Source organism: Ictidomys tridecemlineatus, chromosome 15, assembly GCF_052094955.1.
Source record: "Ictidomys tridecemlineatus isolate mIctTri1 chromosome 15, mIctTri1.hap1, whole genome shotgun sequence".
NCBI lineage: Eukaryota > Metazoa > Chordata > Mammalia > Rodentia > Sciuridae > Ictidomys > Ictidomys tridecemlineatus.
Genome location: NC_135491.1, coordinates 52,581,347 through 52,600,478, shown reverse-complemented (window position 1 = coordinate 52,600,478; position 19,132 = coordinate 52,581,347). Strand labels below are relative to the sequence as shown.

General features: G+C 44.5%; 1 protein-coding gene across 1 annotated transcript; it reads right to left on the bottom strand.

Moving 5' to 3' along the window:
• Positions 1-7,539: 7,539 nt before the first annotated feature.
• Clec3a (C-type lectin domain family 3 member A) lies at positions 7,540-15,828 on the bottom strand. The gene is made up of 3 exons (XM_005318453.4): positions 15,627-15,828; positions 11,377-11,460; positions 7,540-9,425 (listed from the first exon to the last, which is right to left on the bottom strand). The coding sequence occupies exons 1-3, from the start codon at positions 15,739-15,741 to the stop codon at positions 9,034-9,036; spliced, it is 591 nt and encodes a 196-aa protein (XP_005318510.2). The 5' UTR covers positions 15,742-15,828; the 3' UTR covers positions 7,540-9,033.
• Between the last annotated feature and the right edge of the window lie 3,304 nt (positions 15,829-19,132).

Here is a 19,132-nt window from a genome sequence, read left to right as displayed (position 1 = left end):
CCTTGCCTGACCTTGAACTTGGCTCTTGTGTTCCAGGCTCTGGATGGAAAAATAGGAAACCAAATTCCAGTTCCTTCCCTGTCCAGGCTTGCTGGCTGATTAGGGGGTAAAGTCTCTTCTCTTTGAGTCCCTATTGGATCTTTCTTTTCCATTCTCTCTTCCCGTGGAGAAGGGGCTACCTTGGGAGGACGTGGCCGTCATGTTTAAATTCCTCCCCATCACTGTTACTCTCACTCCCAGTTTTATTTTCATGTATCATTTTCATGGTGTTACTCTGTTGTGTCATTTTCTCGTGTCAACCATTTGTTGACATTGTGTCAAACCATTTCTGGAAACGATCTTGCTTATTCTTTGCTACTGTACTGTAGGTGCCACCTCTCTAGGTACAAACTCTGGCAGCACCGAGCCTTCTCTGACTCATCTGTGTCTCCAAAACCTAGCAGAGTTAGGCTGCAGACTCACAGGTAATTCAACAAGATGTGATTCAGTGAGTTGAATGAGCAAAAAAGTGTCTGTATGATCACAGAAGACGGAAAATCACACAGCAAAAAGATCAAAATCAGGCTGACTCAACCACCATTATTTAACCTAAAGCCCTTGTTTGAATTTTTTAGATTATCTTAGTTTGTGAGGCAAGTGTCCTGGGGCTATTGAGCATCCCGGACCTCTCTTGAACTTGGGTCTCTCGTTCTAATTCATTTCAATGTCATTTGATAAGATCTGAAGCTTTCTTTCCATTCCTGGAGCCAATTCCTGCCCTGGCTGGGGCCTCCATATATCTGACACCAAGTCTGAGATGTTCTATTTACTGGAGGGATTGGGTGCAGTGACAGTGGGACCAAGCCCATTTACCAGGGGCACGTCGGTGGTAATTGGGAAGCTGGATAATAATGACCTGGATCTGGAACTAACATCTCCAAACTCAAGTCTTCTTCACCCAGTCTCCTTCGAAGGCTCTGGCGGTTCAGTGGTCTGTAATTATGGCAGAATGTTGTACTCGTTTTTCTCTCTGCCTTGTTCTCATAATCTCTCAATAAATTCTACCAGAAATGCACGGGACATCTTTTAGGAGAAATATTTACGCGTGGACCTTCTTTGCCGTTGTTGGGTATTGGTCGGATGTCACTTGTGTAAGACGGCATGACATTTCACGTGATTCAGATTTCTTTAATCCCTTCAGAAGCACATAAATTCTTCCTTCTGTCCTAAGAGGACCAGCACTGGCCAGTATCTAGCACCAAGTGGATGTAATTAGTGACAATTGGCTAAAACCGTATCTGTAAGAGCTTCTGTGAAAAATGACTCAAACCTGGGTGGCTTAAAATGGCAGAAAATTTATTCTCTCACAATTCAGGAGAACAGAAGTCTAACAGCAAGTGTGGGCAGTGCCTCCCGGGGACTCTGGGGGAGATGCTCTCCCATTCTCCCTCCTGGGAGCTCCTGACAGTGCTTGAGGTCTCTGGCCTGGAAGTCGCTCTGCTCTGATCTCTGCCCCAGGAGATCTCTTCACAGACTCTCTCCCTGGGTGGGTCTATGTCTCTTTCCCTCTATTTAATTTATTTATTTATGGTACAGGGGATTGAACCCAGAGACACTTAACCACTGAACCACATTCCCAGCCCTTATTATCTTATTTTTGTTTTGAGGCAGGGTCTCACTACGTTGCTTAGGGCCTCAATAAGTTGCAGAGGCCGGCCTCAAACTTTTGATCCTCCTGTCTCAGCCTACAGAGCTGCTGCTTTCTTGGGTCTGTGCCACGGTGCTGGTTCTTCCCTTCTTATTACACATCATCCATTAGGTTTAGAGCCCACTGTAATTCAGTTAGACTCATTTTAACTCACGGTGTCTGTGTGATGGACTGCGCAATATCCCTCTCCACAAATTCCTATGTTGAATTCCTGGTACCTCAGAATGTGACTGTGTGGAGATAAGGCCTTGGAGGATGAGGACACACACAGTGGGAAGTGCATCTGAAGATAGGCCATGGGAAGACGGCTTTATGAGCCGAGGAGGAGGCCTGGAAGACACGGGCCCTGTTAACACTGCTGTCTTGGGCCTTGAGCTTCCAGAACTGTTAGAACCTAAACGTCTGTCCTTTGAGCCACCCAGTCTGCAGTACTTTGTTACAACCACCCTAACAAGCAACAACACTCTGCAAAGACCCTCTTTCCCTGTGAGGCCCTATTTGGCAGTCCTGGGTAGAAATCAATTCAGGGGTTCACCATCAAGTACAGCATGAGTGAAAGAATTGTGAATTGGGAGAAATGATTCTAGAAAGATGGTCTGCGACCCAAATGTGGAGAGTCTCAAATGCCAGGGCTAGGGGTCAGGACCTTGTTCTAGGAGCGCAGACTCTGTCCAAGAGAACAAGAAACATGGGAAGTAAGCAAAAAGAAATGGTTGCAATTTCTAGACCATCCCTGCATCTCCTAAAGAGCGTCCAGGTGTGTCAGACCTGGGCAGCTGGACCTGATGATGCTGAGCATGTGGGAAAGGCTTTGGGGGTGTATAAACTCTTGGGATAATGCATGTTTTCTTCTGGGCCACCGCTGATACCAGGTGGGGGCTGCTGGAACTGCCCTGCACAAGGACTGCTTGTGGATTAGTGATGTCACTGGGGGTGAAGGAGGGAAATGGGGTCTGCCTGGCTTGAGTGCCTCCTGCAAAAACACTCATTGAAATGTAGTTACCATTGGCACGAGGTATGGGCACGAGGGACCTTTACGAGGTAATTAGACCACGAGGGCCCTGCCCCCGTGGGTGGGATGAGTGTTATAAAAGCCAAGTTCCAGCCCTCTTTCTCTCTGCTCTCTTTTGCCTCCACCGATTGACTACGCAGAGACAGCCCAGCCTCCCAGCCTGCCAGCCGTGAGTCAGTACGGTTTCTGTTCCTTATGCTTTCTGTGGGGTTCCGTTTTTGCAGCACAAAACAAACTAAAAGAAAGGCCCAGGTGCCTCATGTTTGCTATCCCCGATTGGATCATTCGGCTCATGGAACTGGTGTCATTTGTGTTTGTGATGGAGATGAGTACTGAGGATTGAACTCAAGCATGCTCTACCACTGAGCCACCTCCCCAGCTCTTTCAATTTTGAGACGGGGTTGCTGAGGGCCTCAGTACATCACTGAGACTGGCCTCAAACTTGTGATCCTCCCGCCTCGGCCTCCTGAGTTGCTGGAATGACAGGTGTGTGCCACCGTGCTGGGCTTGGGGCTAGTTTCTGAGTGGCAGCTGCAGCTTGTCCAGAGTCTCTAACTGTGAAGCAACACTTTTATTCTAATGTTAATCATTTTGGGAAGTGAAAGGTTTGCAAATATCTTGTGGAATGTCACACTGCGACACCTTGTGCATGGTGAATTCCATATGGGACGATGGCCTTCCCGACACCAGGTTAGAGGTAGTAGCACTCAATACCACTTTGACAAAGCTGTTTATTGGGGTTTTCCTTCATCTGGTCCAGGCAGCGTAGCCCAGAGTTTCCCCTGTGACATTTTCAAGCCTCCTGGATCAGTTCAGCTGGTGGTTGTTGACTCCTATGTCCTTTCCTGTCCGTCACCAAGAACCTGTCCCGTGCCAATACACCAGGTTTATGTTTTTCTGGATACAGTTTTGATATACTTCTGGGGGGATTCTTGTTTGGTTTGGGTACTGGTGATTGAATGTAGTGATGTTCTACCATTGAACTACTTTCCTGGTCTGTGTATTTTTTTTGTTAGTTTTAATTTTGAGTCAATGTCTTGCTAAGTTGCTTAAGGCCTCTCTAAGTTGCCTAGGCTGGTCTCAAACTTGCAAACCTCCCAACTCGGCTTCCCCAGTTGCTGATGATAGGTAAGCCCCATCACACCCAGCTCGTTACTGGTTTTAATTAGGAAATAAACCAAATCTTTTAGGACAGCAAAATATTTCAACCTGGAGGTAAGAGATTTAACAGAGGAAAAAAGTTCCTGTTGAAGCTTTGTATTCTCTGAGAAAATGATTTAATGATATTTAAATCATTTGTTCCTTTAATAATATATAACATCATGCTTGGAACCTGGGATATAGCAAATAGAGCTTGCATCTTGTACCTGAGCAGAGGGATATGAGTTTGCTAGTTTGAATAAACCAGTTAATGCATTAATGAACAATCAATGCATATGAGTTCTGTGGAAATACAATAATAAACAAAACATAATTTTCCAATTCCTGGGCACTTGAAGATTGCAGTATGAAGGGAGAGAGAAATAAATTTTAAAAAATCTGTTAAAAATCAAGCAGGAGGTACATGGTGCAGTGGGAATTTATGAGAAGGAGATTTGATCCTGGCAGAGTCTGTTCCTTAAAAATTTTTCTATTACCTTTCTTATTAATAGAACCAAAATTTTCTTTGGGGGTGGCAAGATATGCAGCCCAATAATCAGCCGCCCAGCTTTTCACGGGGCTAACAAATCCACACAGCAATTCTAACCTTTGAGGTTTGAGTGACAATCTACTGGAGGACATAAGAAAACAAACCAGAATGGTGTCATCTCACTTTGCATGTGGATATAATGTCTGGAGCTAAAGCAGATACTTTGTGATTATGAGGAAATGTGAACAGGATTACAGAAATTCTATTCTTGCCCTTTTTAACCTGCTAAATAGCAATACTAACAATTGCCCATGTCCTGACTTTGTATAATACATGGAAATCCTCATCTGTTTCATCATGTTTAATGGCATTTTTGGTTTCTTGTCCCCACGTGCAATCCTAAGGTCTGATGTGGGAGCTGTTTCCCTGGAGAAATCTTGATTAACTGAGATTTGACATGTGAGTAAGATTTAACTAGTTGAAGAAGGAAGAGATTCTAGGCAATGAGAAACAAGTGTGCCTTCCTGTGCTGAGTGGGAGATTGATGCCTATGAAGGGCGTCCATAAACTGAGAGCCCCACAAGCAAAGGGAATGGAGGCTGAGAAGGGAGAAGGTCAAGACCATGTGGCCTTTCCTAGCCTAAGAAACTTGGAAAGCCATTAGAGGATTTTAGGGAAGGGGGTGTTCAATCACATTTGTATGTTGTTAGACACACATGGTGTGTGCATGAGTCATGTGAGGGGTTAGTGATGGCCAGAGGAGGGTCACTAAGGCACTGAGCCCTAAAGGAGGACAAGATCATGGCAGGGAGGTCTGTGTTGAGGGCCGCTGGCCTGAGTTCATGGGGCCTTTAGTCTCCATGAGTGGCTTAGTTTGACTCGTGCATAAGGTTGCTGCGGGGGTGGGGAGGGGGCGAGAAGATGACCTTTAAGACATAGGCAAGGTCATCCAGCCTCTAAAACAAGGCCAACCTGGGTTATAGTCAGGATAACCATATGATTTGCTATTCAAACTAGGGAAATTTCAGAGTAAGAGGATGTTAAAAATTTCATGATTGTCATACGTCAGCACTCGCCAGGGAAAAACTGGGTCTCTGTGTGGTCACTCTACTTGGGCAGATTAAATATGTTGGGTAACTGGAATTACTGGTTTTTCATAAAACGCTTTGCATATACCTTCTCCCTACAGATTTACACTTGCAGAGCCCCCTTCCCCTAGAAAATGACCCAGAGGCTAAGAGCCTGCCTTTGGAGTTGCAGGTAGTAGTTCTGGTTTGAAGAGCTGAACAAAGCAGAATTGGTTTCTAGAAGATGAAGCTCTGACCTGGAGATTCCATTCCCCAGCGATGAGCCTATTGCTCTCTATTCTTCTCTCTCTGAACCCACTTTCTCCTTTGGTTGGATTATGGTCTTTCTAGTCTCGCCTCTCTTCATAGATTTTACTAATCAGCATTATTTTGGTGGCAAGTGACAGACCCAACCATGGGAGGTATGGTATATGATCCTGGCTCTCCACCTCCTGGGAATGCAGCAGAATTCTCTTGCAGATCTCAGGGCAGAGACGATGTTTGCCGTTTCTGTATCGGGTAGTGCCAGCCAAGGCTGTCCTGGGTCTCCAGAGCGCTCTTCTCCTCTGCTCTCTGGCTTCCCAGCATGACGTAGAGTAGAACCCCTTTCCCTGGACACCGAAGTGCACAAGAGAAATGAGCTTGTGTTTCAAACCACTCTGATTTTTAAAATTTTTAATTTGTTTTAATTAGTTATGCATGACAGTAGAATGTATTTATGCACTTTGATATATCATACATAAATGGGATATAATTTCTCGTTTATCTGAGTGTACATGTTGCAGAATCACATTGGTCATACAGTCACATATATACATAGTAGAATAAAAGACACATGACTGTCTCCCCTCCCCTCCTCTCCCCTCCCCATCTAATGCTATTCTTCTCTAGTGACCTCCACCTTATTGTAAATTGGCATCCACATATTAGAGAAAATATTCAGCCATTGGTTTTTCGGGATTGGCTTATTTCACTTGGCATGATATTCTCCAACTCCATCCATTTACTGGCAAATGCCACTTGAACTTGCAACTGCAGTACTACCCAGCCCATCTGGCTGATAGGTTTTGAGATGGCCACTGCATCATCTCCCGGCCTGTCCTTGCTGATGGGCCACTTTAAAGCTGCTCAAATGCGAAGGAGAACTTGTCTTGTGTAACTTGGGAATTATGGGGCAGCTCATAGAAGTCACAGAAAGTGACACCAGGCCTTGGGGACTGGGATGATGAACTAAGTGTTAGGCGAACACACACATTCTCTCTCTCTCTCCTGCCCACCCCCACCCCCATCCCCTCATTGCCCCCCCATTTCTAATCGCTGTTGAGATGCCTTGGAAAGCAGGAGTTCATCTGATGCATCTTTAAGGACCCCCTCCCTCCCTGATTGCATCTACTTATTGCAGGTGAAACTGTTCTCTAAATACATCGGTCACCAGTTTGGTCAAATGCAGAGTATTTTCTGCCAAGTTTATACAAACCAACATAGTTTGAATGACTATAATGAACATACAAACACGTCCACATTGATCAGAATCCAGGCTTTATTATTGTCTGAAAAGAGCTAAAACTTAATTCCAAGCACGTGTAATTAAAGTTTGCAGAGCAAGATGTGATTCACAAAACAGTGAAAATTTAAAGAAACTGAATATTTGTTGGAAGGACAGAATCTATTGAACTTTTTTTTCTTCTAAAAAAAAAAAAAAACCCTCTTCCCAGAGCCTCAATTTTGTAACTTCAACTGAAGTGATGAAATTATTTTCTGCAATTTTGTTGAAGTTTCATGGGGATAGCATTTAGCAGGATAAAAAAATTACCTAGATGCATGGCTCTAGAATAGTGCTACCTAAATCCAACTTGCAACTTCCAAAGATAGGTTGTCTTGAAGAGACTTAAATGGTTTTTTCCGCCATCATTATTTAAATATATAAAGAAAGTTTTAAAAAAGCTAACATATATATAGGGAGACAGTAAAGATGCAAAAGGAAGGAGAAAATAGGCTTTTCCACAGCGCTCCTGGCCCACAAGTTCTGCTGCTCTTGTCCTGCTTCAGGATTGCCCCTTTAAGGGGAAACTGATGTCATGCTTGGCATGGAATCCATCACCCATGCTACTTGCTCATGTCTTTTTGGACCCTGCCTGGGAACTTTAAAAAAAAAAAAAAAAAACTTGGGTGGGGGAGTTCAAAAGAAACAGTTAAATCAGAACCTCCTCAGACCTCATGGTCCTGAGGCAGCACACAAGACACAAGCCCAGCAGGGGAAGCAGCCACTCAAAGAAAGGGCCCTGGGCTAGCAGGTGTATGGGAGGTGGGGCAGATGGAGCATGAGAGAGTTGTTGGGTTACACAGCACCCAGAATCTCTGATTTAGGGAATTCTCATCCCACAAATACATACAGCATGCATCTATAGCAATGTCTGACCAATGCATGGTGGTACATGATGGTGGTCCCATAAGATTGTAATAGAGCTGAAATATGACCTTTGCCCACTGCCATGGTAGCTGCCCAATGTCACAATGCAGGGCACTACTCATGTGTTTTGATAATACTGGTGTAGACCAATGCACTGCTCTGTCAGTTGTATAAGATACAGCACATACAATTGGGCACCGTACAGAATATTTGATAATAAATGATTTGCTGCTTTGTGTATTTAGCATATGCTATGGCTTGAGGTAGCCTCATTTATTTCTCCCAAGGGTCCCCAGGGTGGGAGTATTAGCAGGTGCGGTGGATCTTAAGAGATGGAGCCATATTGGAGGCCCTTATCATGCCCTGAAAAGAGATTGTGGGACTCTGCCCATCCCCCCTCTCTTGTTGTGCAATGGTTTGAAATGTGACCATTTACTCCAACATGGCCCCTTCTGGGATATGCTGCCATCTGCCACCCTCCTAAACCAAGCCAACAGGACTGCCCAGTCTTGAACTTTGAACCACCCAAACTGTGAGCTAAATAAACCTCTGTACTTCATATGTAGACTGTGTCAGGTATCTTATAGTGATGGAAAACTAATACACTATACTATCATTTTATTACTGTTTTTAGAGTAGAGGTCTACTTATAGAAAAATAAGTATATGATAAGGCAGTATGCCATCCTACACCAGCAGCAGCCTGCATGTATCTTGTGTTTACTGCATCTGTTGATCACATCAAGAAGCCACTTGGAGTATTTAACTTATACCACATAAGGTCGAATAAATATACACTATGATGTTCATATGACCGGAATCACCTCTGACGCATTTCTCAGAAAGTATCCCTGTGCTAAACTTTCAAGAGAAAATCTTCCAGGTAGCCTAAGCTTGCTTCTCTGGGTTGAAGCAGTGTGTTGTATTTTTAAACAGACTGAGTCTACACAAATGAGAGGAACAAGGAAAGAGAAAGAATATGATAGCCCGTTTCATAGATGTCATTTTAATAGCATGCACATGTCTGGGTCATTATTTTCTGACCCCTTGAAGGGCAAACTCGCAATGAAATATGATAGCACAATTGTCTGATCCTGTATTGCTATGGACTTTGACACTTGTGTGGCAATTTTGCAATTATTAATTGCAATTCTGACTTATTCTTGGGGACCAGCAGCCTCTAAGTCGTGTCCGATCTTGCTTGGAGGATGTATCTGCAGAGGGCCTCTTAAGGGATGGTGAACTCGCAGATGTACCTCTTGCTACTGCGGCAGGCCTCATCGCTCCATTTCCCCTGAGCCGACTGGGAGAAGAGGATGCAGTTTTCCTTCTTGCCTCCGTTGGGTTGTGCGCGGTCCCAGTTGAGGAAGGAAACGGCGAATCCGTGGACATCGAGAAACTTGCCTTCTGTGACCATGTCATTGATGCCCAGCCAAAAGTCATCGACGCCTGGCAGGCTCCTCTTACCATAGTCTCGGAGGGCATTGATCTCGTCGGTGTTCCTGGGTACGACCAACGTCCCTCCCTTGGAAATGCAGTCTTCATTGGCTTCATGGAAGTGCTTCGAGCTTTCCGAAGCAAGGTAGCATTTCCTGTGAACTTTTGTGCCTCGAAGACACACTGTGGGAGGTGAAAGTACATACGTTAATTTGCTTTTGAGTGTGGACCTGTCGCTGGACCTGGCAGACGGCCATAAACTTGGATGGAATGGATAACATGCGACAGTGATGATGAGTTAATGTTTATCGGTGATTTTGTGTTTGTGTGTGTGTGTGTGCGTGTGCGCTGAGCACTTTACATACACGAACTCGTAATAATCATGACCACCCTGTGAAGTGGTACATCATTACCCCACTTATCAGGTCATTGAGGCTTAGAGAAATCCTTACTTTTCACAACTTGGCCATATCAGTAATGTAACTTGCATAGCATGTAAAATCACCTCTACACAATTCAGGTCTGCCCCACCCTCAAAGCAATTTTTTTTTTTTTGGTGGGGGGAATACTGGGGATTGAACCAAGGGGTGCTTAACCACTGAACAACTGAACAACATCCCCAGCCGTTTGTTGTTGTATTTTATTTAGACACCAGGTCTCACTGAGTTGCTTAGGGCCTCACCAAGTTGCTGAGGCTGGCTTAGCCCGCCGAGCCACTAGGATTACAGGCTTCCACCACTGTGCCCAGCTCAAAGCATAATCTTCAGCCTCTAGCTGCTTTGATACACCTGTGCATCCTAATTTATGCAGATCTGTGATATGCTGAATTTCCTTGGGACTTCTGGATTCGGATGGGATTTCAAAATGATCAAAACAAAAGCAAAAGTCTGAGTTTGTGTTTGCAGAGCCCATGTTTTTATTAAGTGGAATAACCGAGACCTTGTAATACTTTTTGGGCTACCTGGGATAAAGTAAACATAAACATAATTTTTGAGCACAGCTCCAGGTCCATGGTGTCCAGCTTTGGGTCTCCTCTCTGATGTTTCCTAGCTTTGTAAACCTTAGATAAATTTACTTAATTTCTGTGTGTATCACTTTCCTCATCTGTAAAGTGAGGATAATCGTCATGGCACAAGCTGGAAGAGTCGACATAAATCAGATATTCAACTTAAGTTGTTGGTGGGTTCATAAAATAGTAGTTTTGTGTAGTGACAGAATATGGGTAAAAGTTTACCCAAACTTTATTTTCCTTCTGCATGAGCATTTAACTTCACTTTAACTTTCTGATTCTATAACCCCGGAAACCTGAACAGGGGAACATGGTACCGTGTTACTAGGAAACTTTGCTTATGGTAAAAGTGACCCTGGATTGGTAAATACCTCCAGCCTGGGAGTTATAATTGCTTGATGGAAAGCTGTGACTTGTGTCTTCCCTGAAGTGTGATCTTGTACTTGGGCAAGTCCTGTGGGGCCTTCTACACTCTGCTTTTGGAGTTGATGTGAAGGATATTGTTTCCAGGGCTGGAAGCTTTGCAGGCCAGCGCTTTTTCTGAACCTGCCCAGTGCACTCTCATTTCCTCCCTCTTGGAGATTAGCTTCTGGATGCTTGTGTGGCTACACAGGCTGTGCACAGAAACACAGGACACAGCCCAGTGGGCAAGCCTTGGCTCTCACCTGTCTCTCTCCACAGGCATCTGATGCCCAGGGTGGCCTGGGGGATGGCCGTGAGCCTGGTCATTTAATCTCAGTGGCTCTCCTAGTGGTACCCATTTCACATTCAGTCAATGCTGTGCTTTGGTCATTTTATACTTCCTTCACTCTGTTTCTCCACCTAGTAGAGAGGAATTATGGCCTGGCTTCTAGAATGTATTCTTGAGCCACCTAGTTTTATTTCTGTACCACCCACATAGAGGAGGAAGGGTTGGCAAATGGAGCCGATTTCCCAAAACAATCATCTCCCAACTTTCGGGTCCTCTCACTGGGACACATCTCCGGTTTGTCCACAATTCTTTTAAGAAAAGCTGTCACCCAGAACTCGAGATGTGATCTAGGTTAGTCTAGAGCACGGGCCTGACCGGTGCTCTTCTGCTGTCCTTCGGAGGAGGTGCTGGTGGGGTGGGGGAGGGGCTCTCACCTGTCTGCAGGGCTTGCATGTCCTTCAGGGCGTTGACTTCTCTCCAGAGCTTTTCAACCTGAGACTTCAGATCTCCATCCTTTTCTGGGGACATTTTAGGGTGGGGTGAGGTAGATGGGAAAGAAAGCGTATGATTAAAATAAAATTCTTTAAAAAGAGCTTCAGGATGCAGAATTCAAGGCAGTGGCAATTTGGAGGAAACTGGGCTGAGTGTACGAAAAACTCATGCATGAAGACAGCGTGGGCAGGAAGACGGGGGCGAGGGATTGCTGAGGCTGTAACCCTGGGAACCCTTTTGAGATGGAGCTTTTGCCCCTCTTTCGCCCCACAAGATTCCCCTTGTCACAAGCCTTTGGACTCTTCAGCTCTTGGCATGTGGGAGAACGAGAGCTGTCTCCCCTCCCTGTGCACCTGGGTTGCCCCACTCCTGCCTCCCTCCTGACCCAGCTCCTCTTTGAACATTTCTGATTACGCTCTAGGTTGGAATCCCATCCGTACCCTCTTTCTTTGATTATTGTCTATTTTCTCCAGATCACTTTCTCCAATCTATATATCACCACTTATTTCCTTCTGAATGTTTTCACTACCCAGGGTATTCCTGATGCCTAACATGATGCTAGGCCCATAATATTCGTGGCATGTACTTTGGTGTAAAAAAATACTTTCATGTTAAGTGCTCTTTTTAAAAAAAAAAAAATTTGTAGTTGTAGATGGGCAGAATGCCTTTATTTTATTTGTTTATTTTTATGTGATGCTGAGGATCGAACCCAGGGCCTCACACATGCTGGGCAAGCACTCTGCCACTGAGCCCCAGCCCTAATGTGCTCTTTAAAAATAGAAATAAAGGGAGAAAACTGATTCTCATTGAGAAGGAGGCTCAGCCCAGGGAGTTAGGTGATTGGTAGGTAAGTTCCAGGACTCCAACTAATGTAGGACCCCATGCCATCTGTCCCCAGTATCCATTTACAGCTGATACATCTTGTCTGGTGGCTCCCAGCAGGGCTGAGCAACAAAGGATCAGGTAGAAATTCACCCATGTAAGGGATGAGCCACTTCTTTAGTCTTGAATGTTCTTGGATGGTGCTAAAGAATTTTCCTGGCTGTCGGATCAACTTGGCTATAGGTAAGTGGTGACAAATTAGTATCCTTGGCCAAATGCAAGCTCTAGAACTGCTAGGGACTCAGACATCAACAGCTTTATAATAAATCATAGTAAATCATAAAAACAAATATTAAAAGCCACCATATACTGTCTTCCAGGAGACTAATTCTTTCAGTATTCCTATGAGAAAGATGCTACTGTTGTCTCCATTTTACAGAAGAAAAACTAGAGGCAAAGAAAATGGAATGAGCCTGCTGAAGGTCACCCAGCTAGTGAGCTGCAGAGCTGGGAGTGCATTTCCCTGGCTCAAGCCTGTTTTCATCCCACCCCTCTGATCTGCTTCCACCCAGGGATTTCCTCTACTCCTTGGTCCCAGGCACATAGCCTCTGAGTAGATGCTTAAAGCTTCGTAAGAACTGTTCCCAGGAGTCTCTTTGTGGGGATGCCATACATAGAATCCATTTCATTTTTTTTTAATCCTAGGATTTTTTCAGGACAGTCTGAAATCTACATGTCCTAGTGCATTATCCCCCTTGAACATGCTCACAAGCCAGATATTTCCACATTTGGGTAAAGAAATCACCTTCTGGGGTATCCAGGGCCAGTCCCACCTCTACTTCACTTAATGCTGTACATGGATTCTTAAAGTATCAACAGCTCAGCTCAGAAATACAAAAAGACAGAGATTTTCTCCAAGGCACCATTCAAACAGGAATAGACTAAAGGGCACACTTAGAATGCAAAGCCATCAGCTGTTGGGCCAGGCTTGCAAAGTCCTCCGAAGAGACTCTTCCAAGTTATGCTGTCAACTGGACGACTGTCATCCCCCTCACTCTTGGCTTCCTGCTCCCTTCTATTTAAATAAGTGGCCTCCACTGGGAGACTGTAAACACTGTAATTAGCACCAAGACAGTGAATTAGTATTAGGCTCCTGGGAGATCATTATGGAAGTCATTATCCAGGTGACTTGGCTTCTGCTGCCTTCCCTTTGTTGCTAATGGGGATGAACAAAGGGATTATATTTCGCTGCAGAATTTGTATTTTAGTTATTAACGCAACACATAATTTGTTGTGACCTGGGATGTAAGTAATCACAGGAAAATCTCATGTTTGGAGCTCACTCATTGCCATTTTGAATTTCTGAAAAGGTTCCCTTTTATTTTATGAGGGTTGTTACCCAGAATTAGACATAATACGGGAATACAAACAATGTTCCAGAAGATATGACCAATAAAATTCTATGTTGATACTTTAAGAATCCATGTACAGTTGGTTGTCATGATGCAGGGGAATGGCCACGCCCACACACTAAGCCTAGGGCGTGGATGGCAGAGATCTTTTGAAGAGACGAGCAGAGAATCCCATTAACCTGCAGTTCTTCTTGAAGAAACATAACATCTAGCAAGGGGATGGATATGTGTATACAAAGCACTTCCTTGGGGACTCTGTACCATAAAGAGATGGATTGGAAGCCATACAGAAATTTACCAGGAGAGAACATTGTCACAACCCGCCCAAACAGTGGCACAATATCTTGAATGAAATAGGTTCTCTATGGAGAGCTGTCCAGGATTTAACAGATGAATTAGATCCATTTGCCTGCCAAACATTTTGCACAGCCAATCTGGAAACATTAACACTCAATGTTTAATGGGGGTAATACTGTGACAAGGACTGGGGTAGAAAAGACAGCTTGGACTTTTGACTTCATAAACTTTTAAAATATTTTAAGCTCTTTAAAACAATACCATAGTATATGGGTGGATGGGGAAAGACCTGTTCAGAAAATATGGCTATTGCTTCTCCTCCAGCAGGGTCTACTTTCTTGGATCTGATGGTGAGGAATGTTTTGGAGAGGCAATGTTTAAGTTGTGGACTCCCCAAAAAAGTATGTGTGTTGGGATGGGGGAGAGGGGGATGGAGAGCAAGCAAGCACACATTGACATTCTCTCCCTGCATCCCTCCTGGGTAACCCCCATTTTTTTCCTACTTTTCCCAGCAGTGAAGAGAGGCTGGCCAGAAAAATCTGCCACATCACCCTGGATCATCTCTCTCTCTCTCCCTTCTTCCCCTATCCTGGTCCTCAGCTGTGTACTTCATCTATTTACTAGAAATATTGTAACCTTTCATTAAGAGGGGGAACAGGGACATGTAATCCTTTATAAGGAAAAGGTTCTGCTTAGGACACCTCACACCAGACCTAGATTTTATAAATAAATACCCCTGGAAAGGGCCCTTTAAAATCACTAAAACAAAACACAATCTAATGCAATCTAGACTTTTATCTTGTTGGTATTTTTTTTCCCCTAAAACAACAAGATGAAGTGAAATTGGCATCAGTGCCATAATATCCCCCTTGAAATGTCCTGAGAGGAAAATGGCTAAAAGGATGAGATGAAATGTCCCCCTGGGTCTGGCTGTTTTTTTTTCTTTCTCGGTTTCAGCAAACTGCAAATACATTGTCCTACCTTAGTTCTTGACAACTTTTTTAAACCTCTTCGCCTATATCAAGTCGCCCCAAGTTTGGAATTGCTTAGAGAGTCCATTTTGTTTCCAAACATTGCATGACTTTACATGTGGACATGTAATCTTAAAGAGGAAGCTTGATGCTCTGACATAAAAAATGTAAATACGTGGCATAGACTCTCCTAAGACGGCCAGGGAATAAACATATAGGGTTGCTAAGGACAAGAAAGGAGCTGGCGGATACCTACAGTTCTGTCCTCTGCTGCACGTTTAGTACAATCACAGTTCTTACATATTTGAGGGAACTACTCAATACTTAGGAGTATTGAGTACTCCTACATAACGGTGGACTCTACTTGCCCTGTCATTCGTAATGCCCCAGCTTCACGTACCCAGGTGAGCGCCCTCCGAAGAACATGCCATATGTCTAAGCCCAACTGATGGGTAAGCCAGAAAGTTTTTATATTACAAAGCTTTTCTTCAATAACTATAAAATCCCGCATGATTCCTTTAACAAACTCTCAGAGATTCCAAAGTTCACTCACTCGGTCCCCTGTAAAATGACATGCACATGCTGGCATTGTGCTGTCACCAGGGACAGGCTCCTGGTGGGTAGATAGAACTTGCCCAGCACCTCCACACACTAAGCCCCAAGGGTGGCTGGGCTGAACAGTCCCGTTACCTTTCACTCGGCGTTTGCTGTGCTTCCTGGCTTTTAATCTGGATGTGTAGCTGGTGGTCTGGTCCAGGAGTAAGGTGATCACCAGGATACAGATCACAAATCCACTCTTTGCCATGGCTCCTGGGCAAGTCGGTGAGGCCACTCTGCCAGCCCCTCTGCAGCAGCAGCTACAGACCAAGGAGACTGCTCAGCCACATCTTGCCCTGGGTGCCCTGGGCCAGCTTTATAAACGTGAGCGGAGGAGGTTGGCTGAGCTCCTGCTGACGAAATGTTTGAATGCCTCGGCTGGCCAGGGCATAAGGTGGCTCCTTGTTCTCGGGCCACATGTTGGACTTTTTATTTATTTTAATTCTGTTTCATTTGCCTTCTCGGAGTGTATCAGAGTTCATTAAGGGTTTTGCCTGTTTTCCTATTTTTATTTTATTTTTTTAAATCTAAACTCTGGGAGCCTTGGTCTCCTTGAAGACCCAACACTTAAGTGTTTTATGTGGAGCTCTAAAGTTTATTAAATGTTCTGGAAAATGAATTCGGTTCAGTTTCAGAGCAAAAGGTTGGAGAGACATGGAGAGAGACATGGAGGCAGACAAACAGATCCCCAGTAGGGTGGTGAGAAAGAAACATCAAAAAAAAAAAAAAGCCAGGGAATTTACTTCTTTAATGTGCTTGTGTGCATGAGAGGGATGTTACAGAATTGGGCATTTAAACTATTGTGTGTGCACATGCATGTGTCTGAATGGCTCAGGGGGACCTTAGGAATAGTTCATGCAGTGGGATTTATGGAGTGGCTCATGTGAGTAACCCACAATGCAATTTATGAGTCCTCCCTCTGTTAGTTTTGTGGCTGCATCAATATATGCATGCATTCTTGAAAAATACCTTAGAGTGAAAAGAATATTAAAAAGGTGAATTACTTCCATGAGAATAATGTAAAACAATAATTATTTTACAAATTTCTATCGCCCTACTCTTTGCCCTTGAAGCTACTTGACCCACATTAAATCATACTTTCTCCCTGCTCAGTATTAGGGACTGAACCCAGATGTGCTGTACCACTGAGCTACGTCCGCAGCCCTTTTAACATTTAATTTCAAGACAGGGTCTTGCTCAGTTGTTGAAGCTGGCCTTGAGCTTGTCATTCTCCTGCCTCAGTCTCCCCATAGCTGGGATTATAGGTATGTACCACCATGCCTGGCTTGTAGTCAAGTTTTGATGGACAGTGTGCTTTGGCTTGAATACAGAAGATCAATGTGTATAAATCATTGGTCACACAATTGTTTAAAGTTTTCTTTGTCATCTTCCTGGATCCTTCAGGAAGAAATTTCAAGTTACAAAACAGTAATAGAATGTACAGCATTTTTCTTGATCTGTGTTGCACCCTTACATGGACAAGGTGTCTTTCTTCTTCAAAATAATTCTATATTATTTTAGGACTCTTCTTCTTTCCCAGTGACACCTCTGACAGATTGTTGATTTGGTTTTTCTTTGAGCCTGATCCTAAAGCATATACTCTTTTTCTTTTTTGTGTTGCTAGGGAACAAACCCAGGGCCTCATGCACACGAGGCAAGCCCTCCTTCACTAAGCCACACTCCACACCCACATTCTTCCTTTTAACTTAGATTTATGGACCTTATTTTTCTGGAGCACTTTTAGAGCAGTTTCCCATATGACCCTTCCCCCTATAGTTCTTCCTATTATTAACATCTTGAATTAGTGTGGTGTATTTGTTACAACTGATGAAAGGATTAATGATGATACATTGTATCAATTAAAGTCTGCAGTGAACCATGATCCATGGGCGGTGAACATTCTGTGGGGTTCAGACAATGTACTGGGTTTTGTCTACACCATCATAGAATCCTGCAGGATGGTTTCTCTGAAGCCCACCCTTCTGGTTCTAATGAAGCCTAGGAGACTCCACCTCTTCCCTTCTTCTGCCTGGCACTCCTCAGGACTTTCTGTGGGCTACTCTAATCCCCATCATCCCTCTTGCACAATCTGATTCCGTTTCATGGACTTAGATTCTCCGTCTTGGACTCCTCCATCTACCTCTCCAGTTGGATCTCTTCCCGTCCGGCTAATTGTTCCCATTTCCCACCTGAGAATTCTAGTTGTTGTCTCAGACATTTCAAACCTATTATGTTCAAAAGTCAAATTCTGGATTTTTTTCTCCCATGAATGCCCTATGGATTAAAAAAAAAAGTCACATTTCTCCCAAGGTTACAAAGAGATGTTAACTGGGAGTAAACAGAAAGGGAATAGACTGGATTTCCTCACTGTGATGTAGAAGGGGGCCCTGGCTCCTTGAGTCCTTCTGTAGTGTCTCAACAAGAACAACAAAAATGCAAGAAGCTCAGGCCTTCAGAACTTCCAAATCGGCCACCCCAGAGCCCCCTCTTTACCTGGCAGTCCAGACAATCTCCCCCATAACCTTGCCAGTAGTAAGTACCCCAGAAATGCTCATGACTTGTCCTTCTGCCCTGTCCTTACCTCCTCCAAGTCACCAAGAGCTCTTGTCCTGACCCAGTGAACCTTGTGTTCTTTGCTGATGGGACAGTCATCCTCCACTTCAAGCCCTCTGAATCTTCCCATCGTACTTAGCATGAGGCCCAGACTTCCCATCATGGTTTCTGAGGCCCTCCCACCTGGTGACATCTCACTTGGTCCTTCCTGGTGACTTTCTCCCATCCGAGACCCTTCACCAGTTTCGAGTCATTTCTAAGTCAGACTCCTCGCCCACACAGAGCAGTTCCACATGCTTCGTCTCCATGTCTCTCTACCCCAGCCCTCCTACACTTTAATTCCCCATGAGTGCCAGCGGGACCATGGCTGGCCACTTTTGTCCTTTAGGTCTGATCTCTGTGTCACCTGTGCTTTCTGTTTGCATCATCCAGGAGGGTTCTACTCTGTTGTTTAGGACCCTGGAATCCTCCCTGAACCCCCAAGAAGACTGGGGGACAGGAGGAGCATGCTCTCCTCCTTTCGGAGAGCACCCTTATTCTCCCTTGAGAGGGTCCCCTTTTCCTATCCCTTCTAACCTCCTGCCTCCCACTCTGAGGAAACGAAACTCTACACACATCAATGATAACGAGGCAGGTGGCCCCTCCCCTCCTGGTCCCTGGGAAGGCAGGCCTGTGTCCTCTGGAGGACTGAACAATTCCTTATTTGTGGAGCAGGATGATGTCATCTGCCTTGTCTCCTGGGCTGGACCTGGGCTTCTGAAAGGACTATTTCAGAAGAAGCCCACATTCATAGCCAGGGAACAGGAACTATAAAAATATTGCCTCTAGACAAAAAGTGTTTTGATGAGGATTTTAAAACCGTCACCAGGGTCTTATTTTCCTTAATAAATGACTATTGGCAGCACAGCCCTTGACCACCCTGTGTAGCTGGTGTGTTTATTCCACAGGTTGCTATTTTAAAGTTGCTCTAAGCTGTTTTCCAGAGTCTCGGATTCTAACCCACAAATCCATCCGGCCTCGGTGCTGTTTGTCTATTAATACTCAAG

Coding starts and splice junctions, on each gene's coding strand:
- Clec3a (XM_005318453.4), bottom strand. CDS start 15,741: ATGGCAAAGAGTGGATTTGTGATCTGTATCCTGGTGATCACCTTACTC. Junction 11,461..15,626: donor CAGCAAACGCCGAGTGAAAG/GTAACGGGACTG, acceptor AAATGTCCCCAG/AAAAGGATGGAGATCTGAAG. Junction 9,426..11,376: donor CATGCAAGCCCTGCAGACAG/GTGAGAGCCCCT, acceptor CACCTCCCACAG/TGTGTCTTCGAGGCACAAAA.